The 21912-nt window shown below is 51.2% G+C and overlaps 1 protein-coding gene across 1 annotated transcript in view; it reads left to right on the top strand.

The window, feature by feature from the left end:
- Window positions 1-21912, top strand: part of LOC142301967 (RING finger protein 112-like) — a 183703-nt gene that overhangs the window by 60347 nt on the left and 101444 nt on the right. Inside the window, exons 4-5 of the mRNA XM_075343031.1 lie at window positions 4868-5005; window positions 17331-17435. Coding sequence (XP_075199146.1) covers window positions 4868-5005; window positions 17331-17435 — 243 coding nt within the window. The remainder of the gene's footprint in view (window positions 1-4867; window positions 5006-17330; window positions 17436-21912) is intronic.

The following is a 21912-nucleotide window of genomic DNA, read 5'->3' as shown; positions in this document are numbered from 1 at the left end:
CCTGGCTTGTCCAGGGCGCGACATTCCCCCTTGGTTAAACGCAGACCGTCCGCGGGTTGCTCATCCATCACCGGTTTTATTTTTGTTAACTGTAGAAAAATAGAAAACTGTAAAACACATATAAAACACAAGCATTCTTTATAAACTTCCCTTTATGGGAGGCACTTTCTTTTAACGTTACTAAACGGTAGTCAATTTTTATTAAACGGTAACGGCTTCCGCTCTCCCCCCCGCCCAAACAACCTGGCCCTGATGCTGCCCCTAAGAAGTGGGCAGCACCCCTTGCCCCAGTCCAGAACCAAATTGCCCGAGCGGGTACGGTCTCTTTCAGGGGACCCACGTCCATGGGGGACCCCTGACCCCCGGAGGATCGCCACCGGTTACGGTAGTGGCGGGCCTGGGCCATCCATTTCCTCCAGGCCCATCCTCCCAAATCAGCCTCTCCGGAGGCGGTCACGGTATCAAGCCAACAAATATATTTACACTCCACAAGTTTGTGGTTGCCCTGCGAGTTCTCGGGCTTGTCCGTAAGAAGTTCCTTACGCAACGGTTGCAGAAAGTCCCTACGGGGTCTAGTTGTCGGCAACGGCCGGTTCAATCACGGTGTCAATCTGGTAAACTTCTTCAGTTGATTTCTTTCATTTTCCTTATCATTCAACAACATACAAGAACATCACAACGATGCTGGGGGGTCCCAACGGGGACAACTTGCGGCAATGGTGGACCGCTGCCATCACTTCAGATCCACGGCGTCGGTTGGGGGAGGGGGTTGGGCTGGTACTCGGGCCTCATATCTGCCCCTCAGCTTGGCGTCCAGAGCAAACCAACCCCTCTCCCCGCAATGCCTAGTGTACTGGACCAAATCCCCTGGCATCAGGTTACGGCCCGGGTGGTCCTCCGGTAAGTGGGCATTGACGTCCCATCGGGCTATAAAGACTTCGGCCTCCAGGCCCGACTTATATATGAATCCGTACCCCCGACGGATATCAAACCTTCTCACTTGCTCCTCGTAGATAATAATAATAATAATAATCTTTATTTCTATAGCGCCAACATATTCCGCAGCGCTTTACAATTCAGGAGGAACATATACATATCATATACATAAACATATACAAACAAGTAACAATTATAGAGGATACAATATTTAAAAGGAAAAATGGCAACCCTGCTCGTGAGAGCTTACAATCTACAATGAGATGGGGGGAGGGGCAAGGTACAAGTGTTTATTTAAAATGACAATCCAGCCAGCTCAGGGGGATAGATGATGGCTTCCTGGACCAGTTGGCCAGAGCCTTGAGATGCATTTGGGTGCCATGGAGTTTGACGTGGGGTTATGTTCTGATCGGGCCCCGTACACGGAAGGTGGCCTGGCGGAGGCTCTCCTTTCCTCTAATCGTGCAGGCTACCAGCTCCGCCTTTCTCCTCTCTCTCTCCGCGATTTCCTGGCCCAGTGGGGTCTGTTCCCTGTCCCAGTAAGGGGCTACTGCGGGCCCCTGCGCACGGGTCGGGCCCCGCGAGACCTCCTTCACAGTGCCCACCACGGGCGTTCTGGGCGGCAGGTCTCGCGGTGTCATGGCCTGGGGCGCTGCCTCGCAGCGGCGACCCGGCGCAGCCTCAGCCAAGGCGTGGGGGATGGGCACAGGGATCGTCTGCCGCTTAACCTCCGCTCCCTCCTGCACGGAACGGCCTGCCGGAATCGGTACGGCATCGGGCACGGTTGCTGCGGGGGCCTCCGGTATAGATCCGCCGATGGGCTCGGCTTTTGGCAACTTCCAAGGAAGCGGTTCCTGGCAGTCACGGACCTCGGCTGCAGGTCGGTCCGCTTCGGCGGATTTGCTGGGTGCCACTACCGATTGCGGTGGTAGCGGGCCTAGTGGCGGTGCAGCAGCAGCCAACACGGGTAGCGGGGGAGGTAGCAGGGCGAGCGGGTGTAGACCGGGCCCCTCAGCCGCGATGACCGACCCGCTAGGGGTACAGAGATGTGGGTCACTTACCCGCACTTCCAGAACTCCCTCCACCTCGCGTCTCCGTATGGCCGCCACCGCATCCGCCATGTCGGCCTCCCACTCCTCCAGGAGGAACTGCACGCGGATCTGCAGCCGTTGTTGTAGCTGAGCGGTCCGGACCTCCACCCACGCCGCGGTCCCGGGCACGGGGCTACAGTGCTGCCGGACGGTTGGTGCATCGCTGCGGCGGCCTGTTCCAGGATCCAAAAGATGGCCGCAGGGTCCTGGCGTCCCTGCTTTTATAGCCGCGGGCTACATGCGGCCAGACGCCATCCGTCCCCCCTTGGTGTCTTTCCGGCACCTCCTCTTCAGGGGCGGAGCTTCGGCTTTCACGCCTCCACTGCTCGGGAAGACGCTCGAGCGGGGACTTTTCACACCCAATATGGCGGCTCTCGAAAATTTTCGGCCGGACACCTCCGGCGGGACACAAGGCGCACCTCTACCAGACGGCAGAGCGGTAAGATCCTGTTCGTGACGCCAAGTTGTCGCGGGCGGGGAGGGGATGCTGCGCTCACCCACTGCTCGGGTCCGGCTGCTGCTGCTGCTCGTTCGGTCGGTGGCTCGAGCGGTGGGCCATATCCCGGGGATTCGAGCAGCGCTCCTCGCCCGTGAGTGAAAGGGGTGGTTTGGTTTAGGGATATTGTCCGTGACGCCACCCACGGTTTGTGGTGAGGTTGGGACACCACCGCTGCTCTGTACGGGGATCCCGGGAGCGTTGACAGGGAGCAGCTGAGATGTTTTCTCCCCTTCGTGGGTAGGGGGATGTTGGTGGTCCCGGGGCCCGGTGGTGGAGGTCGGAAGGTGGGTTGCGGGGCTTGGCCGGGTGCAGGGTCGCAGGGCAGCGCAGTGCAAGACGGCACGGTGGTACTTACTCAGCCAGTAACACACACGGAGTCTCTGGTAAAACAAACGGCTGGATGGACGAGTCCCACAGACGGCTGCGGCGGCCACTTCCGGTAGGTTGGCGGTAACTGTCTCTCCCTGCACCGGTGTTGTGTTCTCGGCCCCAATGGCTTCCCACTGATAGCCCGCTCCCCAGCGGTATGTTGGCTAAGGGAGCCCTTCCTTTGCCCGCAGGCTCTGGCCCTGGGAGCTCTAGCTCTGGCGGTAGCTTTATCTCCCTCACGGTTTGGACGGTTGCCTTCAATCGGGTCTTTACTGCTGGGAAACCCCGGAGGTTCCCGTCACTGACGGATTTGACCAGTTTTACGACGACTCCTAGCCTGGTCGGAGTCCGTAGGCCCTGCCGGATGGTGCTGGCTTCTCTCTGCTCCCCGTTTCGGTACCGGCGGGCCACCGCCCGTCCCCGGTCCTTACGGTTGTGCGTCAATCGGCCTCTCCTGCAGACGGTCACCACCGTCTGCCAACCTTGCTGTCAGGTCACGTGCCCGGGCCACGTACCCGGACACGGTCAGTCTGTTCTTCCACTACTACTTCCTCCCTCTCCAACTCCTAAACTCAACTGTCCTCCTTTTCCCGCCTCCAGGACTGTGAACTCCTCGGTGGGTGGAGCCAATCGCCTGGCTCCTCCCCACCTGGTGTGGACATCAGCCCCTGGAGGGAGGCAACAAGGGTTTGTGTCTGACCTTGATGTTCCTAACCGGGGTGTAGGGTGTGTTGTTGCAGTATCTGTGATGTCCTGGCTTGTCCAGGGCACCACAGATACAGTTGAACACAATTTTGGAACAGGAGCCCTTAGGCTGCTTTCACACCTCCGGTTTCTGCAATGCGGCACAATACGGCACTTTGCAGGAAAATCGCAACCGTTTTTTTTTTGCGGCCGGTTGCGTTTTTCTGCATAGACTTTAATTAGTGCCGCATTGTGCCGCATGGGCTCGCGTTCGGTCCGGTTTTTGCCGCATGCGGCAGATTTAGCCGATGCGGCGGCCGGATGGAACGTTGCCTGGCACGTTTTTTCGTGCGGCAAAAAAAAACCGCATCGCGCCGCATTAGGCCGATGCGGCGCATTTTTCAATGCATGCCTATGGCAGCCGGATGTGGCGCGATGCGGCAAAAACCGCATCCGGCCACCGCATGCGGTTTTTGCCACTGCGCATGCTCAGTAGCATGCCGCAAGCGGCAAAAACCGGACGGGCCGCATGGGAAAAACGTATGCAAAGGATGCGGTGTTTTCACCGCATCCGTTGCATAGCTTGCACAGCCGGATTGAGCCGCACTGCTCAAGCCGGATGTGTGAAAGCAGCCTTAGCTTCCTGCTCCACCATAAAGCCTATGAGTGATCTCTGCTCTTCTATGAGGCTTGACACAGAGAGCACAAAAAGGTGAGGGCTCTTCAACTCCTCACACAGTATAGAGAGGCACAGGGCTGGGGAAACGGGGCTATGTGAATATTTATTTTTCTAGGGGGTGTTCTATGGGGGTATCATTATGTATATGGGACATCCTTCTCTAGGGGTTAAGCAGGAGGGGCATTTGCCGCAGCGGGTGCCATCAGGCCACCTGAAGCGACGAGCCGAGGTGTCTTCCTGGCAGCTCCATTTTGCCACACCCTGTAGTGGGATTTGGCTTTTCTCCAAGCCAGTAGGGGTGTATATGGGGGTCAAGTGATGGGGAAGAGGGGACTGCAATAGCACCGCCCTGAGGCACTATTGGCAACACAAGGTATTTGAGAGAAACCTTGTTTCTCAACATAATATCGATGTGGCCAGTAATGAAAATGGATGAACCACTCTTTAAGTAAAGTCCATTTATATATGTTGTCACTGTTGTCATTGTCTTATATAATTCAGGCACATTATTCCCTAAACCCTGTTATATGTGGCCATTAATGAAAACGGGTGAACCACCTCTTTAATTCAAAAAAGTTCTATTCATATGTCTTTTATTTTTCTTTTTAGGAGAGAACTAATGCATTTGGTCTAGGAGCCGAAGACGAGATATTGAAAGGATTTTCTTGGAAGCCTGGCCCAGACACAGTTACTAATGGAATTTGGATATGGAGTAAACCCTTCATTGTAGAGCAAAATGGGGAGAAAGTAAGTGATTTGCTTTCTTTTGCAAATGATAAAATACACCCATTCTTAGCTGTAGGCAGACTCCAGTGGGCCAAAGAGGCTTTAGCTGTCCTTGGCCTTTGTGTAGTACTGATATGTAGCTTCCGCCTCCCAAGCTAATGTAAGACTTCAACTTCAAGGAATGTATTTTACAGGGTAGAGGATAAATTAAGTCCCTGACCAATTGGTAAAAGTGTTGCCAGATCTGAATAGGAATCCTGGTTGGAATCAAGTAATTTGGAACTGTTAATTCAAGATACTGCCAAGATTCATAAGGCATTCGGCAGGGGTGTAGGCAATGCATTATTATTATTATTTATTTTTTGCAAGGTATGGCCGTTTATAGGGACATGTCACCAGATCAAAAGTACCCAGTTTTCACTCCTATTTTATTACCGCTGGTCCCCTGAGTTACGGTAATTCATTTTTTAGCTTTTTTAAATCCTTCATATGGTTCCAGAGATATGAGCCTTTTTTGTTTAGTCCCACTTTTTAAGATCTTTTAAAAGGGAGGTGGCTCACAGGGCGATTATGTAGAGCTGCCTCAAGACACCCCCCCCAAAAAATGCTGTGAGCCACGCCCCCTTGATAAAGACCATAAAAAGTAGCACTAAGTAAAATGTCTATATCTGTGGAAACTAATGGCTGATTTATAGTGATGGGCGAACTTGCAGATATCCAGGAAAGGCAGGACTAACTGGACTTAAAAAAAAATTGGTTCCGGTCCAGAATTGATCCTGAAAATCTGGCCAGATGCTGGTCCCCCTTATAAGTCTATGGCTACCAGAATCCGGCACTTAAAAATGGTGGTAGAAGGGATAGGGGGATTAGAGCAAGTGCGCTATACTTACCGAGTCTCCGCTGCGGCTGTAACTGCTTCCAGGCTCCTCACTCTTTTTCTGGGGCCACTCTGTAGCACCCCTGAGACCATAAGGGTGCTACAAGGTTCTGCATCCCCACAAGGATGCAGGGCCTACCCCCTTAGGGACCCAGAACCCCAGTGCTGATACCAACAAAAACCCAGGTAATCCCAGTTTTCCCCAACAATCCCCCATACAATGGTACCCAGCTAGGGTGGGACCAATGGATGGCTGCCTAGAGGTGGAGCCAATCCAGTCCACTAGTTGACCAGGTGGGAGAGGCAGACTGTGGAGAGTAGTCAGTTGAGAGTTGACAGGCGAGAGTGAAGGTGGAAGCAAAGTGACGGCCTGACTCGGGTTGACGGTGACCTGGTACCCGGGAGAGTAGTTGCCGGTGGAGTACTCCCGGGACTACGCGCCGACTGGGTACAGGACCCTAGGATAGGAAAGAGCTCCAGGCTGACCTGTTAACACCTGCACAGCAAGGGGACCATCAAGGACCTTGCTGACCCTAAAGAATCTGAAGACTCAGTAGCAAATGGAGAACCGGGGACAGGACCAGAGACTCCATCAGACAGAAGTGGACAAACCACAGAACGGGGACCCTCAGTTGTTCTATGCCACGGGGACCCACTTACCAGAGACAGGTGCAGGGGAAGAAGGTACCAGAGAACCAAACTGGCACTGGGACGAAGGGGACCTAAAGGCGAAACCAGCCGGCCTCGGGCATTCATCCAACATTTACCAGCAGTGAGTAAACCGGTTGCACTAAACACCTGTGTGTACTACCTTCTTCCGACGCCCACTGCACCATACACCCTCTGGGGCAAAACCCTACTTAGGTCCACCATTCTAGCTGCCAATACCACCAGCCCCAGTAGAGACATTCTGCAGCGGCGGCTCCCAAGTGGCGTCACATGTGAACAATATGTTATTCTCCCCTGTAAATATCCCAATTACAAAAAGGGCCCAGGACACCGAACCGTGATATTCCCAAGATTGACACTGCTTGGAACCGAGTATCCCATATCCCTGGGTGCTACAATTCCGTTACCTGCATACATATTCACTACTTCCCCGACTCACCGGCAGTCCTGGCGACTGTGATTGGTACAGTCAGATGCACACCCAGTCTGTGTGACAGTGTCTGGCAGCGTGCAATCACAGACCCTGTCTGCACGTCACTATCGTCTTATAAAAATAAATAAAGAAAGAGATTGTTGTAGGGTCCCTCGTATTGTGATACCCAGCACAGATAAAGCGTACGGCCACAGGCCGCATCCCCCAGCCATGTGCTTATCTTGGCTTTGTATCAAACTAAGAGGAACCGCATGTGGCTTTTTAAAAAATTGTTATTATTTAAATAAATTACTTAAAAAATGGTGTGTTTCCCCCAATTTTGATACCCAGCCATGATAAAGCCCGACAGCTGGTGGCTGATATTTTCAGGTTGGGAAGATCCATGCTTATTGGACCTCGCCAGCCTTAAAATAGCAGCCTGCAGCCACTCAGGATTGTCGCCTCCATTAGATATGACAATCCTGGAACTTTACTCGGCTCTTCCTGATTTCCCTGGTGCTGTGGCAATCGGGCTAATAACAGCCCACAGCTTCCAATAAGCCCTAGATTAGTAATGGGAGGTGTCTATGTGAACCTACTTTTACTTATCTGTAAGTGAAAAGAAATAATCACAAACACAGAAGAAATCCTAATGGATGCGACAATTCTGGGAGGCTGCTAATTTTAGGCTGGGGTGGCCCAATAAGCATGGGTCTCCCTACCTTGAGAATATCAGTTACCAGCTGTCGGGCTTTATCATAGCTGGGTATCAAAAATAAAAACCCCACATGCTCATATGCTTTATCTGTGCTACATATATGAAAGGACACTAAGACAATTTTATTTTTTTATTTTTATACCACAATATAGACCCGCAGACAGGGTCTGTGATTGCAAGCAGTCAGATGCTGTAACACAGGCTGGGAGTGTGTCTGGCTGCAACCAATCACAGATTCTAGGACTGCCAGAGGGCAGTGGAAGCATTGAATATGTATGAGGATAAACAGCGGCCCCAGAAGAAGAGTGGATGGCCCCGGAAGCAATTACAGCCAAGACGGACACTTGGTAAGTATAGAGCGCTTGCTTTATTTTTATTTTTCCTTTTTTTTTTTATTTTCCGAGTTGCCGGATCCAGATATTAGCCGGAGTCCCCTGAGAACTCTGGGTCTGGGTTTGGCAACAGAATACTTTTGAAACCAAGCGGATCTGGACTTTTACAGTCCTGGTCCGCCCATCACTACTGATTTATAAAAGACATAGAAAAAGAGTAACCCCGGCACACTACAACTCCCAGAAAAAGGCAAAATGCAATAAAGTTGTATGCAATATTTTTATTAATACAATAGTTCCTTGAATGTTTTTTCAGAAAAAATGAGTGTGGTCCAACAAACATGGACGTTTCGGCCACAGGCCTTCGTCAACATGGACTATTATCTGACAAATATACAAAGATTACAGTCAAAAATACATTCATAAATGAGAAAAAGGTTTTAAATGCCTTCCAACATCATTTTTAATAACAGACAAGGACGTGCTGATAGGGTAGAAACATATTGTGACATATAGTGAAACTGACCCCATATGTTCATGAACTAGTAGATACAGGTGAATAAATGGTGCATACTCCAGGATGATTGTATTGTGAATTTTGCCAGTTGTGAAAGTGTGTCCCCAGCATCATCTATGGAAATCCGACCAAGGGAAAGAAAAGTGGAGATAAAAAGAACAAGATAAAAGGAAGGAGGAAATGAAGAGCAGGAAAGCAGAGACAAGAAAAAAGAAACGAAAAAAACAGGATAAAGGGAAAACATGCAGAGTGGAAGCCAAAATGCAGGGCCACTGATATATTACTCACCGTGCAAAATCAAATGTACGCAAACATTCAGTTGAGAGGCTAGTAATCATGGGAATGAATCGAGTCTCACATGTATTTCACTACAATGAAAAATATGTATTAGTAAAACATAATATAAATGTGTGATATATGTGAGAATAATCCCTGATACATATTAATTATATGCATAGAAAAGTGAAGTACCTGCGTTAGTTTGCATACCCACAGATGGAACGGTATATGCGTCAAGGGTATTCAGAGCTAGTATACGGATTCTACACTGTGTATAACAGTAAATGGTGCTACGGGGTCAAACCCTAATAGAGAAAATCATACCTCATGTTAGGGACCACAGTAAAGGAAAATTTACTTGCATAGTATCACGGAAGGATTTACCTATATGTATGGTGCCACCAAGGAGCAGCCTGCGCTTGGTCACATAACATAAGGGGATAACCATAAACTGGTGCTTGAATTGAGTCCTGGCTTCACTTGGAAAGAACTACAAGTACATCAAATGGCATGTGTATATGTCGCGGGCGGGGAGGAGGGTGTCAGCACACCGCGCTCACCCCTTCTGCTCGGGTCCGGCAGTTGCTCCTGGTGGCTCGAGCTGCGGGCCGGATCCCGGGGTGTCTCGAGCGACACTCCTCGCCCGTGAGTGAAAAGGGGGGGGTGTTTGTTGGGATTATAGTTCGTGACGCCACCCACGGTTGTGGTGATGGCACCACCGCTGCTCAGTGTGAGGGTCCCGGGGATGGTGATGGGAGCAGCCAGGTGTTGTGTTGCCCCTCCGTGGGTAGGGGTTGGTGATCCCGGGGCCCGGTGAAGAGATGTGAAGTGTAGGGCCTGGAGGGCGCAGGGACGCGGGGGCAGCGCTGTGCCTTGCGGCACTGTGGTACTCACTCAGCCTGAGACACGGACACAGTTTGTACGGTAAACCAACGGCTGGTAGGACGGTCCCACAGACGGTTGCACCTGCACTCCCGGTAGGTGACGGTGACGTCTCTCTTCCTTGCACCTGTTTGACTGATGGTAGCGGTGGATTCCCTCCGGTTACCCGCTCCCCGACTGCAATCTGGGCCGGAGGAGCTCTACACTTTGCCCGCAGGCGCTGGCCCTGGGGAAACTGGTGCCTTGGCGGTGGCGGTGTCTCCCCGGTAATGGTCGGGCTGTTGCCGTCAATCGGGACTTTGTTGCTGGGGGATCTGCGTCCCCTTCGCTGACGGATTCGGCAAATTGGGCGACTCCTAGCCTTGCCGGGGTCCGAGAGGCCCCTGCCCTGGTGCTGACTGTCCTTCGGAACACTGCTCCAGACCACCGGGCACACAGCCAACGGGGTCCTTCCAGGAACTTCCAAACGGTCCCCCTCCGGACAGTCACCGCCGTCGCTGACCTTGCTGTTCTAGCCCTACACACAGCTGGGCTCTCAGGCTTCTCCTTCTCTCTGCTCTGTCACCACTTCTTGCTTTCCTCCTTTTCCACTTTCCTTTCCTTCACTTTCACTTCTGGTTGTTTCCTCTAGCCCCTGCCTGGGCTAAGCTGCTTCTTTACTCAAGCTCTTCCCTGAGCTGACTGCACTCTTGCCCTCCCCGGGCTTTCTGCCTGGTTACTTCCTGCCTCCAGAGTTGTGAGCTCCTTGGTGGGCGGAGCCAACCGCCTGGCCCACCCCCTGGTGTGCATCACAGACTCCTGGAGGGAGGCAACAAGGATTTCTGGTTAGCAGGTGTGCCTACCTGGAGTGTGGGGTGTAGTGGTGTTGTTATCTGTGTCCCCTGGCTTGCCCAGGGCGACACATTCCCCCTTAGCAAAATGCAGACCGTCCGCGGGCTGCCGTCCTACACCGGTTTTATTTTTTCTGTAAAAAGGGGATAACAGGGTTAAACAAAACATAAGCATTTTCAATCAACTCTTCCCAAGACGGGAGGCACATTTTACTTTTAACGTTTCAACGGTGTACGGTCACGGTTTCCGCTCTCTCCCACCCAAGCAACCTGGCCCTGATGCTGCCCCTAAAACCCAGGCAGCACCCCTTGACCCACAGTCCAGCACAAGTCACCCGAGCGGGATCTGTCCTTCCCTCCAGAGGGTAGCCACCGGTCCCCTTGGTGGCTGGGCCCTGGCCTGCTCTGCTCAGGGCCCTCCCTCCAACCTGCCTCTCCGGAGGCGGCCTTGCGGAAACGGTAACGGTACCCAACATATTTACAAGCCACTAACGTTTGTGGTTGCCCTGCAGAGTTCACGGGCTTGTCCATAGCTAGTTCCCATGCATTTTTAAACTTTTAACGGTCCCCACGGGGACAACGGTGCCGGCTCCAGCCGGTTGCAAATCATCAAAATAAATCAGGTGACTTCTCGGGTAATCATTTTCATTATCTTTGCAGAACTTTCAAACTTTTAAACAAACTAAGTGCTGGTCCCAACGGGGACGGTGCTGCGGGCCTCCATTGCCCTACTCCGGTCTTTCAAGCGCTGGGGCTGCTGGCAAGGGGTAGAGGTCTGCGCTCGCTCGGGCCTCCAGGCCCCTCCTGAGGTTAACGTCCAGCGCAAACCATCCTCGCTCCCCAAAGTGCCAGGTATACTGCACAATATCTCCCGGCATCAGGTTACGGCCGGGATGTTCTTCAGGCAGGTGAGCATGCACGTCCCGCCGGGCTACAAACACCTCAGCCTCCAGGCCCGGCTCATAGATGAACCCATAGCCCCGGCGGACATCAAACCGCCTCACCTGTCCCTCGTGCAGCGGTCCCCGGTCACGGAAGGTCGCTTGCCGGAGATTTTCTTTCTCACGGATCGCTCTGGCCACCAGCTCGGCCTTCTTCCTCTCTCTCTCGGCGATCTCCAGGCCCAGCGGTACCGGCTCCCTATCCCAGTACGGCGCTGCTGCCAGCGCCGGCGCACGGGTCGGGCCCCGCGGGACATCCAGAACGTTACCCACTGTCAGGAAGGTGGGTGGCGTATCCCGCGGTGTCATGGCCTTGGGCGCTGCCTTGCAGCAGCAACCCGGCGCTACCTCAGCCGAGGTGTGGGGGATGGGCTTAGGGGCTTTCCGCTGCCGGGCCTTCGGCTCGGAGCGGGTCTTCGGCTCCGGCGCGGGGGGTTTCTCAGGGGATGCCTCCGGTTCGGTCTTCGGAGTCTTCCACGGCAACACCGCTGACCTGCTGCGAGCTCCGGCTACAGGTTGGTCCGCTTGGGCGGGGACGCTGGGTACTGCTACCGGTTGCGGTGGTAGCAGGCCTAGTGGCGGGGTCACGGCCTCCGGGACGGGTGGCGAAGGAGGCGGCGAAGGGAGAGGGCTTGGACCGGGCCCCACAGCCGCGATGACCGGCCCCTCAAGGGCGTCGGGACGTGGGTCACTCACCCTCCCTTTCTCCGCTTCCTCCTCGCGTCTCCGCACGGTGGCTACAACGTCCGCTATGTCGGCCTCCCACTCCTCCATGAGGAGCTGCATCTTCACCTGCAGCCGTTGGTAGAGCTGCGCGGTCCGGATCTCTACCCACGCCGCGGTTCCAGGCGCGGGGGGCACGGTGTCACGGGACGGCATCCACATGACGGCTGGTTCGTTTGTTTCCAGGAACGGGATGTTTGCAGAGTCCTGGCGTCCCTGCTTTTATAGCGGCGACTACATGCCGCCAGCCGCCATCGCGTCCCCCTTAGCTCTTTTCGGCCCCTCCTCTCTCGGGGCGGGGTTTTGGCCTTCGCGCCTCTACTGCTCGAGAAGACGCTCGAGCGGGAACTTTTCGCGCCAAAGATGGCGGCTTCTGAAATTTTTCTGCCGGATACCTCCGGCGGTAACAAGGCGCACCTCTACCTGACGGCAGAGCGGTAAGATCCTGTTCACAGCGCCAAGTTGTCGCGGGCGGGGAGGAGGGTGTCAGCACACCGCGCTCACCCCTTCTGCTCGGGTCCGGCAGTTGCTCCTGGTGGCTCGAGCTGCGGGCCGGATCCCGGGGTGTCTCGAGCGACACTCCTCGCCCGTGAGTGAAAAGGGGGGGGTGTTTGTTGGGATTATAGTTCGTGACGCCACCCACGGTTGTGGTGATGGCACCACCGCTGCTCAGTGTGAGGGTCCCGGGGATGGTGATGGGAGCAGCCAGGTGTTGTGTTGCCCCTCCGTGGGTAGGGGTTGGTGATCCCGGGGCCCGGTGAAGAGATGTGAAGTGTAGGGCCTGGAGGGCGCAGGGACGCGGGGGCAGCGCTGTGCCTTGCGGCACTGTGGTACTCACTCAGCCTGAGACACGGACACAGTTTGTACGGTAAACCAACGGCTGGTAGGACGGTCCCACAGACGGTTGCACCTGCACTCCCGGTAGGTGACGGTGACGTCTCTCTTCCTTGCACCTGTTTGACTGATGGTAGCGGTGGATTCCCTCCGGTTACCCGCTCCCCGACTGCAATCTGGGCCGGAGGAGCTCTACACTTTGCCCGCAGGCGCTGGCCCTGGGGAAACTGGTGCCTTGGCGGTGGCGGTGTCTCCCCGGTAATGGTCGGGCTGTTGCCGTCAATCGGGACTTTGTTGCTGGGTGATCTGCGTCCCCTTCGCTGACGGATTCGGCAAATTGGGCGACTCCTAGCCTTGCCGGGGTCCGAGAGGCCCCTGCCCTGGTGCTGACTGTCCTTCGGAACACTGCTCCAGACCACCGGGCACACAGCCAACGGGGTCCTTCCAGGAACTTCCAAACGGTCCCCCTCCGGACAGTCACCGCCGTCGCTGACCTTGCTGTTCTAGCCCTACACACAGCTGGGCTCTCAGGCTTCTCCTTCTCTCTGCTCTGTCACCACTTCTTGCTTTCCTCCTTTTCCACTTTCCTTTCCTTCACTTTCACTTCTGGTTGTTTCCTCTAGCCCCTGCCTGGGCTAAGCTGCTTCTTTACTCAAGCTCTTCCCTGAGCTGACTGCACTCTTGCCCTCCCCGGGCTTTCTGCCTGGTTACTTCCTGCCTCCAGAGTTGTGAGCTCCTTGGTGGGCGGAGCCAACCGCCTGGCCCACCCCCTGGTGTGCATCACAGACTCCTGGAGGGAGGCAACAAGGATTTCTGGTTAGCAGGTGTGCCTACCTGGAGTGTGGGGTGTAGTGGTGTTGTTATCTGTGTCCCCTGGCTTGCCCAGGGCGACACATATAAGTAGTAAACTATGACCATGATAGTATACAATATAACTGCGTGGGTAGAACCAATTACCTGCTAGGAAGCAGTGAAGTAAGGAAGCTGTAACAGCTGGTGAGCATGCCTGCATGTGCTGTGTCAGTATGATTGTTCTATGGTAAAAGTGAACAATCATTAACATTAAAGCCTGAAAGGGAATACTACATACAGAATGCATTTCCAATGTTTCCAATACCTATGTTATCCGGCAGAAGGGGAAAATTGAAGCCGGTAGAACCGGAAGTGCATTTGCCCGGACCTTACAATGATAGAGGTAATGGAACATATGATTATCATAATCAGAGAATATTAAGAGCAAAGGAAAGAAAAAGAGAGAGGTCGGCTGCCACTACTTACAAAACCGCTGCTGGACGTGTGTTCTGTGACAAGTCACCTGCACAGTGAACTATGTCCAGTGTGGAAGCGGTTTAAAAGGAAGTGAGGGCGGGTTTAGGAGTGTAATTTCCTGTATTTGGAACACAGGAAGTCGGGACTGTGGAACGCACACCGCGCATGCGCAGTGCGCGTTCCCGGCCCGACTTCACTGGCAAGTGTCATAGTGGCTGGATCATGTGATAGGGAGGGGAAATTGCTGGGAGAACACACAAACCGTGCACACTATTGGGTGGAAGCCGAACTGGCTCATCCTAGGTGCCTAGTTAGTAACAGGAACGGTGCACAAAGTCCATGTGAGTATAGATAAGTGCCCACTTGTCAAATAATTAGCGTTTCTGCAAAAAAGAGAAATCAATATCAACATATGGGTAATTTAAAAGCATAAGTGAGAAAAACATATATTTACAAGCAATTTATATTGCTTATCTATACTCACATGGACTTTGTGCACCGTTCCTGTTACTAACTAGGCACCTAGGATGAGCCAGTCCGGCTTCCACCCAATAGTGTGCACGGTTTGTGTGTTCTCCCAGCAATTTCCCCTCCCTATCACATGATCCAGCCACTATGACACTTGCCAGTGAAGTCAGGCCGGGAACGCGCACTGCGCATGCGCGGTGTGCGTTCCACAGTCCCGACTTCCTGTGTTCCAAATACAGGAAATTACACTCCTAAACCCGCCCTCACTTCCTTTTAAACCGCTTCCACACTGGACATAGTTCACTGTGCAGGTGACTTGTCACAGAACACACGTCCAGCAGCGGTTTTGTAAGTAGTGGCAGCCGACCTCTCTCTTTTTCTTTCCTTTGCTCTTAATATTCTCTGATTATGATAATCATATGTTCCATTACCTCTATCATTGTAAGGTCCGGGCAAATGCACTTCCGGTTCTACCGGCTTCAATTTTCCCCTTCTGCCGGATAACATAGGTATTGGAAACATTGGAAATGCATTCTGTATGTAGTATTCCCTTTCAGGCTTTAATGTTAATGATTGTTCACTTTTACCATAGAACAATCATACTGACACAGCACATGCAGGCATGCTCACCAGCTGTTACAGCTTCCTTACTTCACTGCTTCCTAGCAGGTAATTGGTTCTACCCACGCAGTTATATTGTATACTATCATGGTCATAGTTTACTACTTATACACATGCCATTTGATGTACTTGTAGTTCTTTCCAAGTGAAGCCAGGACTCAATTCAAGCACCAGTTTATGGTTATCCCCTTATGTTATGTGACCAAGCGCAGGCTGCTCCTTGGTGGCACCATACATATAGGTAAATCCTTCCGTGATACTATGCAAGTAAATTTTCCTTTACTGTGGTCCCTAACATGAGGTATGATTTTCTCTATTAGGGTTTGACCCCGTAGCACCATTTACTGTTATACACAGTGTAGAATCCGTATACTAGCTCTGAATACCCTTGACGCATATACCGTTCCATCTGTGGGTATGCAAACTAACGCAGGTACTTCACTTTTCTATGCATATAATTAATATGTATCAGGGATTATTCTCACATATATCACACATTTATATTATGTTTTACTAATACATATTTTTCATTGTAGTGAAATACATGTGAGACTCGATTCATTCCCATGATTACTAGCCTCTCAACTGAATGTTTGCGTACATTTGATTTTGCACGGTGAGTAATATATCAGTGGCCCTGCATTTTGTCTTCCACTCTGCATGTTTTCCCTTTATCCTGTTTTTTTCGTTTCTTTTTTCTTGTCTCTGCTTTCCTGCTCTTCATTTCCTCCTTCCTTTTATCTTGTTCTTTTTATCTCCACTTTTCTTTCCCTTGGTCGGATTTCCATAGATGATGCTGGGGACACACTTTCACAACTGGCAAAATTCACAATACAATCATCCAGGTCCTGGAGTATGCACCATTTATTCACCTGTATCTACTAGTTCATGAACATATGGGGTCAGTTTCACTATATGTCACAATATGTTTCTACCCTATCAGCACGTCCTTGTCTGTTATTAAAATGATGTTGGAAGGCATTTAAAACCTTTTTCTCATTTATGAATGTATTTTTGACTGTAATCTTTGTATATTTGTCAGATAATAGTCCATGTTGACGAAGGCCTGTGGCCGAAACGTCCATGTTTGTTGGACCACACTCATTTTTTCTGAAAAAACATTCAAGGAACTATTGTGTTAATAAAAATATTGCATACAACTTTATTGCATTTTGCCTTGTTCTGGGAGTTGTAGTGTGCCGGGGTTACTCTTTTTCTAAGTATAATTTTTACCCTAGAGCACCTACTTATCAGTGACGCGGGGCTTCTCTCCTTATGATTTACAAAAGACAGGTAACAGAATACTTAGCGGCGCAAATGGAATAAAATAAGAATTTTTTTCACGCTTTTTCACCTGGCAAAGGACCTCTTTAAAAAGGTGGTCCGGTATCTAAAATGTCCTTTCTAAATATACAACCTTACACCTAACCACTTTTGTAATTTACTTTAATATAAAATACTCTATAATTCTCCTGCCTCAAACGAATCATCATTAGGAGACGGCACTGGTGTCACACTGCTTCTGTCTCCTACCCCTGAAGGTGTTTTGTTTCACATTTATAAGCTGCAGTGGAGATAGAAGCAGACTGCCGGCGCTGCACTCACTTTTCCCAAAGCTTCTATTAGCGCTTTGGATCCAGGATGTCGTCAGAGGGTGATGATGCAAGAAACTGTAATATCTCCAGCACTGCCCCAGGATGACATCCTGTTCCAGGAGGGCGAGTTTCTCCAGAGAAGTGAGTGCAGCCCCAGCCTCCTGCATTTGAAATCCTCTCATATAAAATGTCACAGGAATTGAAGTAAAAAAAAAAAACATTTAAAGATTAGCTAGATAGGGAAAAATGTAAGAAATTGTATAATAAAGATAATACAAAAGTGGTTAGGATGTATAAATAGTGATTTAGAAAGGACATTTTTGGTACTGGACCACTCTTTTAAACTTTAATATTGCCTCTTTTACATTTATCCCTGCAGATCGCTGTATTTCTGGTGGACACAGAAGGTTCCATGGATATAGACGTTGAAAGAAAATCCAACATAAAGATGTGCATGTTAACCATGCTCCTCAGCTCGTACCTTGTAAGTAGCCATTAGAATACCAATAGTAGTGTTCATCATTAGCTGGTTTATGACAAGGCTAGTATTCGTTTTTTGAATTTTTGTTCTTACGGCTTTCATTATGAGCTGCTTAGTGTAGTTTTGATAAAATCACTGTTTAATCAGCAGTAGATTATCATTACACGACTACTTGGCGTGCTGCAGGTAGTCCAGCATATTCATGAACTCTGTATAACTGCTAGATCTGCAGCAGAGAAAACAGTGATTTTATCAAAATGACAGGAAACAGCTCAGTAAGTGACACATCGCTGGAATCAGGATGTCTGTGTCTACATTATGCTGCTCTCAGATGGCAAAGGAAAAACCTGGTGACAGATTTCCTTTAAGGATAAGGGCTTGCTCACACTTGCGTAAAAAATGGACGAGTGCAGCGCGAGAAAATCTCAAGTTGTACTTGGATCCATGTTAGTCAATGAATCAGAGCAGATCTGCGATTTCTTTTTTTTTCCTCTGCTGTTTTCAGTCTCAGGACTGACTCAGCAAAAAACTACTGACAGATTCCCGTTAAAAGCCTGAAGCGTTTCTTGTGCTAATGTCACTCGGTATTGCGCTCTAAACTCACCGAGTGTCATGGTGACTTCTGTCCCTGTTCACACTGCAGAGTCTAACACGTCACACTATGGGTGTCTGGTGCTTTTTCTTTATCGTTCCTATGGGAGACCCAGACCATGGGGTGTATAGCTACTGCCCCCGGAGGACACACAAAGTTACTACACTCAAAACGTGTAGCTCCTCCCTCCCAGTATATACACCCCCTGCTAGCCAGTCCTAACCAGCGTTGACTACGTTTTGACAATCGGAGTGGTCCAATTCGTGGCTCTTCCCTTGGGGTTAGCCACGGCCCCTCGAGTATTCTCATTGGGGCAGCTGTGATTAGGGTCCTGCACCCCTAGGGATGGCAGTGATCTTTTGCCCTGGACGGCCTTCTTGTCGGGGCTTCATCCAGTGCTGACTCTTAGCAGAGTGCTTCGCTCACTCTCGCCACTCTAACCTATTCGGGTGGCTTGTCTTTCTGCCCAAGTCCACTCTGACTTCGAACCAGAGGTTCTCAGGGACGCAATTCGAGACTCTATCGGCACTTGTGAAGCTGCTCTTAGTCGATCAGTAGTCCCTCCGCTGGCGGTCGGCGTCGTTCTATCAGACACCATATACAGGTGCTGGTCAGACGGTGGCATCAATGGAAGCGATTCCTTGCCCAGTTTCCCCTGCGTCCTCTGAGACTGGATGTTTTCCGCTGTACAAGCGAACTCCCTCCTCCCACGGGGTGGTGGCTTCGCCATTGACCAGAGGCTCGTTTCAGTGGTGGCTTCGGCCACTCTGTCTCAGGAGCGCTCCTTCCTGGCCCCGTCCCGGGTGAGCCTCACCAGGATGCTAGTCTATCCGCCTTGGGAGCAGTATATCTCCACCGTGGAGCGCAGGGCGCTTGGACTCTGTCCGAATCAGCCCTCTGGATCAATGTGCTGGAAATCAGAGCTGTATTTCTAGCTCTCTAAGCCTTCACCATCTGTTGGCGGCTAGGCACATTCGAGTCCAGTCGGACAACGTGACAGCGTTTTTCCTACATCAGCTTCCAGGGCGGGACACTCAGCCGCCTGGCAATCTTGGCGGCTCAACATTCTTCAGTGGACAAGGGACTCCTAGTCCACCGTATCCGCAGCCCACATCCTAGATGTGAAAACTGCGAGGCAGACTATTTCAGCTGTCCAACCGTGGTCCACAATCCTCAGGTTTTGCGGTAGACACACTGGTTCATGTTTGACCCCAGCTTCGTCTCTTTACGTATTTCACCCTCTACCTCTTGTCCAGAGTCATGCGCAAGATCAGTAAAGAGGGCCGTCGGGTCATTCTCATACTCCAGACTGACCCAGGCAGGCTTGGTACTCTGACCTGCTCCTTCTGTCCGTTGGGTTGCCATGGCATCTTCCGGACCGTCCAGACCTTTTCTCAAAAGGTCCGTTTTTTCCATCAGAATTCTGGATTCTCAGATTGACGGCGTAGCTCTTGAGTCCCGGATCTTGGCGACTTCTGGTATCCTTCCTGAAGTCATCTCCGCTATGACTCGAGCTCCAAAGTGTCCTTTGACCTTTTTGGCCTTGCCGACCCTCCTGTCCCTTCCACAGTCCGGTCTACAGCTAGGACTATCCCTCATTAAGGGACAGGTCTCGGCTCTGTCAGTATGTGCCAGCGGCGTATCGTCCGGCTGGCTCCGGTGCGCTCCTTTAAGGGCGCATCTCACATCATTCCGCCTTTCCGGCGGCCTATGGAGCCCTGGGTCCTTAATCCGGTCCTCCCGGTTCCCGGAAACCCCCCTTTGCGCCTCTTCGGGAGGTTTCTTTGTTTCATCTTTCACAGAAAGTAGTCTTTCCAGTGGCTATATTTTCCCGCCAGAGAGTTCTGGCTGCACTCTCTCGGAGTCACCCCCTTTTTTTTGGTCTTTTGCATCAAGACAAGGTGGTCTCCGTCCGACTCCGGACTTTTTTCCCTAAGGTGGTTACTGCTTCCACCTTATCCGGGGCAATTTTCCTGCCTTCCTTTTGTCCGGCTCCTGTTCATCGCTTGAGGAAGCGTTGCATATCCTGGATCTGGTGCGGGCGCTCCGGATCTATGTGTCTCGCACCGCCGTTATTAGGCGGTGCACCTCTCTCTGGTGCTGACTGCTAGTCAGCGTAGCGGTCTCTCGGCATCTAAGCCGACCCTGGTTCGTTGGCTTAGGTCGGCCATTTCGGAGACCTACAAGTGTACTCAAGTGCCTTCCCCGCCGGGGATCAGAGCACATTTGATCAGACCTGTCGGCGCCTTTTTGGGCTTTCAGGCACCAGGTTACGGCTCAGTAGGTCTGTCAGACTGCAGCTCGAATTAGTCTGCATACTTTTTCGAAGCACTACTCAAGGCATGCTCATGCTTTGGCAGACGCGGGCTTGGGCAGACGCATCTTTCCGGCGTCTGTCGCCCATTTGTGAAGTTAGGTTTGCCTGCTTCTCAGTTGTCTGTTTATTCCCACCCATGGACTGCTTTTGAACGTCCCATGGTCTGGGTCTCCCATAGGAACGATAAAGAAAAAGAGAATTTTGTTTACTTACCGTAAATTCTTTTTCTTATAGTTCCGTCATGGGAGACCCAGCACCCTCCCTATTGCCTGTTGGCAGGTTTCTTGTTCCGTGTGTCTTCACCGGCTGTTATTGTTGTAGACAGAGGTTCCGGTTCTTCCGGATTTTACTCTCTCTTCTTGTGGGTGGATGTCCTCCTTCAGCTTTTGCACTAAAGTGGCTAGGACTGGCTAGCAGGGGGTGTATATGCTAGGAGGGAGGAGCTACACGTTTTGAGTGTAGTAACTTTGTGTGTCCTCCGGGGGCAGTAGCTATACACCCCATGGTCTGGGTCTCCCATGACGGAACTATATGAAAAAGAATTTACGGTAAGTAAACAAAATTCTCTTTTTTAGTTGCACAGTCAGACTGAGGCTTCAATCAGTTGTGGGCTTATTAGTGATCAGACTACCAGGCGTTCATTTCTGCAACTCTGTGGATTGCTGCTAGGGTCACAGATTACAGGACACCTCCGCACTATTAAGGATGGTGGAGCCTGTTCCCCCATGCCGATTATAGCTTCATTTGCAATACCAGTCCTTATGCTGTGGTGATCTTGTTCTGGTGATCTCCTGTGCGTTATTTGGTGTGTTGTGGAAATATTCTCATTGTCTGTTTATTTCCTCCTGAGCACATATTGTCTTACCTCTGTGTGTGTGTTCAGTGAGTTTGAGTTTTGGCTTTACCCTGTCTGTCTATTTGTGTAGGATACAGCACTCCTGTCCCAGCCCTCCCCGGGGGTGGAGGAGAGGGGGTATAGACCAGGGCTTTTCAGGACCTAGGGTTAGGAAGGCTAACCAAACATTGCCGCCATTTTTATGTATCTTTGAGAACTGGGAGAGCTATGGCCACCCAAGCCCTAGGGCCAGTGTAGGTGCCCATGTTCCTAAGTTACCTCGTTACACTCTATGACAGCTAAACACAGCTCATGTAGGTTTGGGGGGCCGACTCCTGCACAGGGGTCCACTTTCACCTGTTTCCCTGTAGGCCAGTTGAAGCCTGCAGATGGGCTTTTGAGGGGATTTTTGCCATGTGGTGCTCATACTTGATGCTGCATAAATCGAAATGGTGCAAAAAATGTGTTTCTTTTTTTCCCTCCATTTGCATATCAGTAACACGTCGACCTGTCCTGTGATTTCCATAATTCTACAACTTTTCCTTCTTGGTTATGTAATTTCATTGTTGAGTGTATACCTAAAGACACATGCATATACATGCATATACAGTTGAAACCAGAGGTTTACATACACTACCTAAAAAGACACATCTGCAGGTTTTTCTCATTATCTGACATGAAATCAGATTAAACCTTTCCCATTTTAGGTCAATTAGGAACCAAAGTTATTTATTTT

The sequence above is a fragment of the Anomaloglossus baeobatrachus genome, chromosome 4, assembly GCF_048569485.1.
Source record: "Anomaloglossus baeobatrachus isolate aAnoBae1 chromosome 4, aAnoBae1.hap1, whole genome shotgun sequence".
Classification (NCBI taxonomy): domain Eukaryota; kingdom Metazoa; phylum Chordata; class Amphibia; order Anura; family Aromobatidae; genus Anomaloglossus; species Anomaloglossus baeobatrachus.
This window is presented reverse-complemented; position numbering and strand designations above follow the sequence as displayed.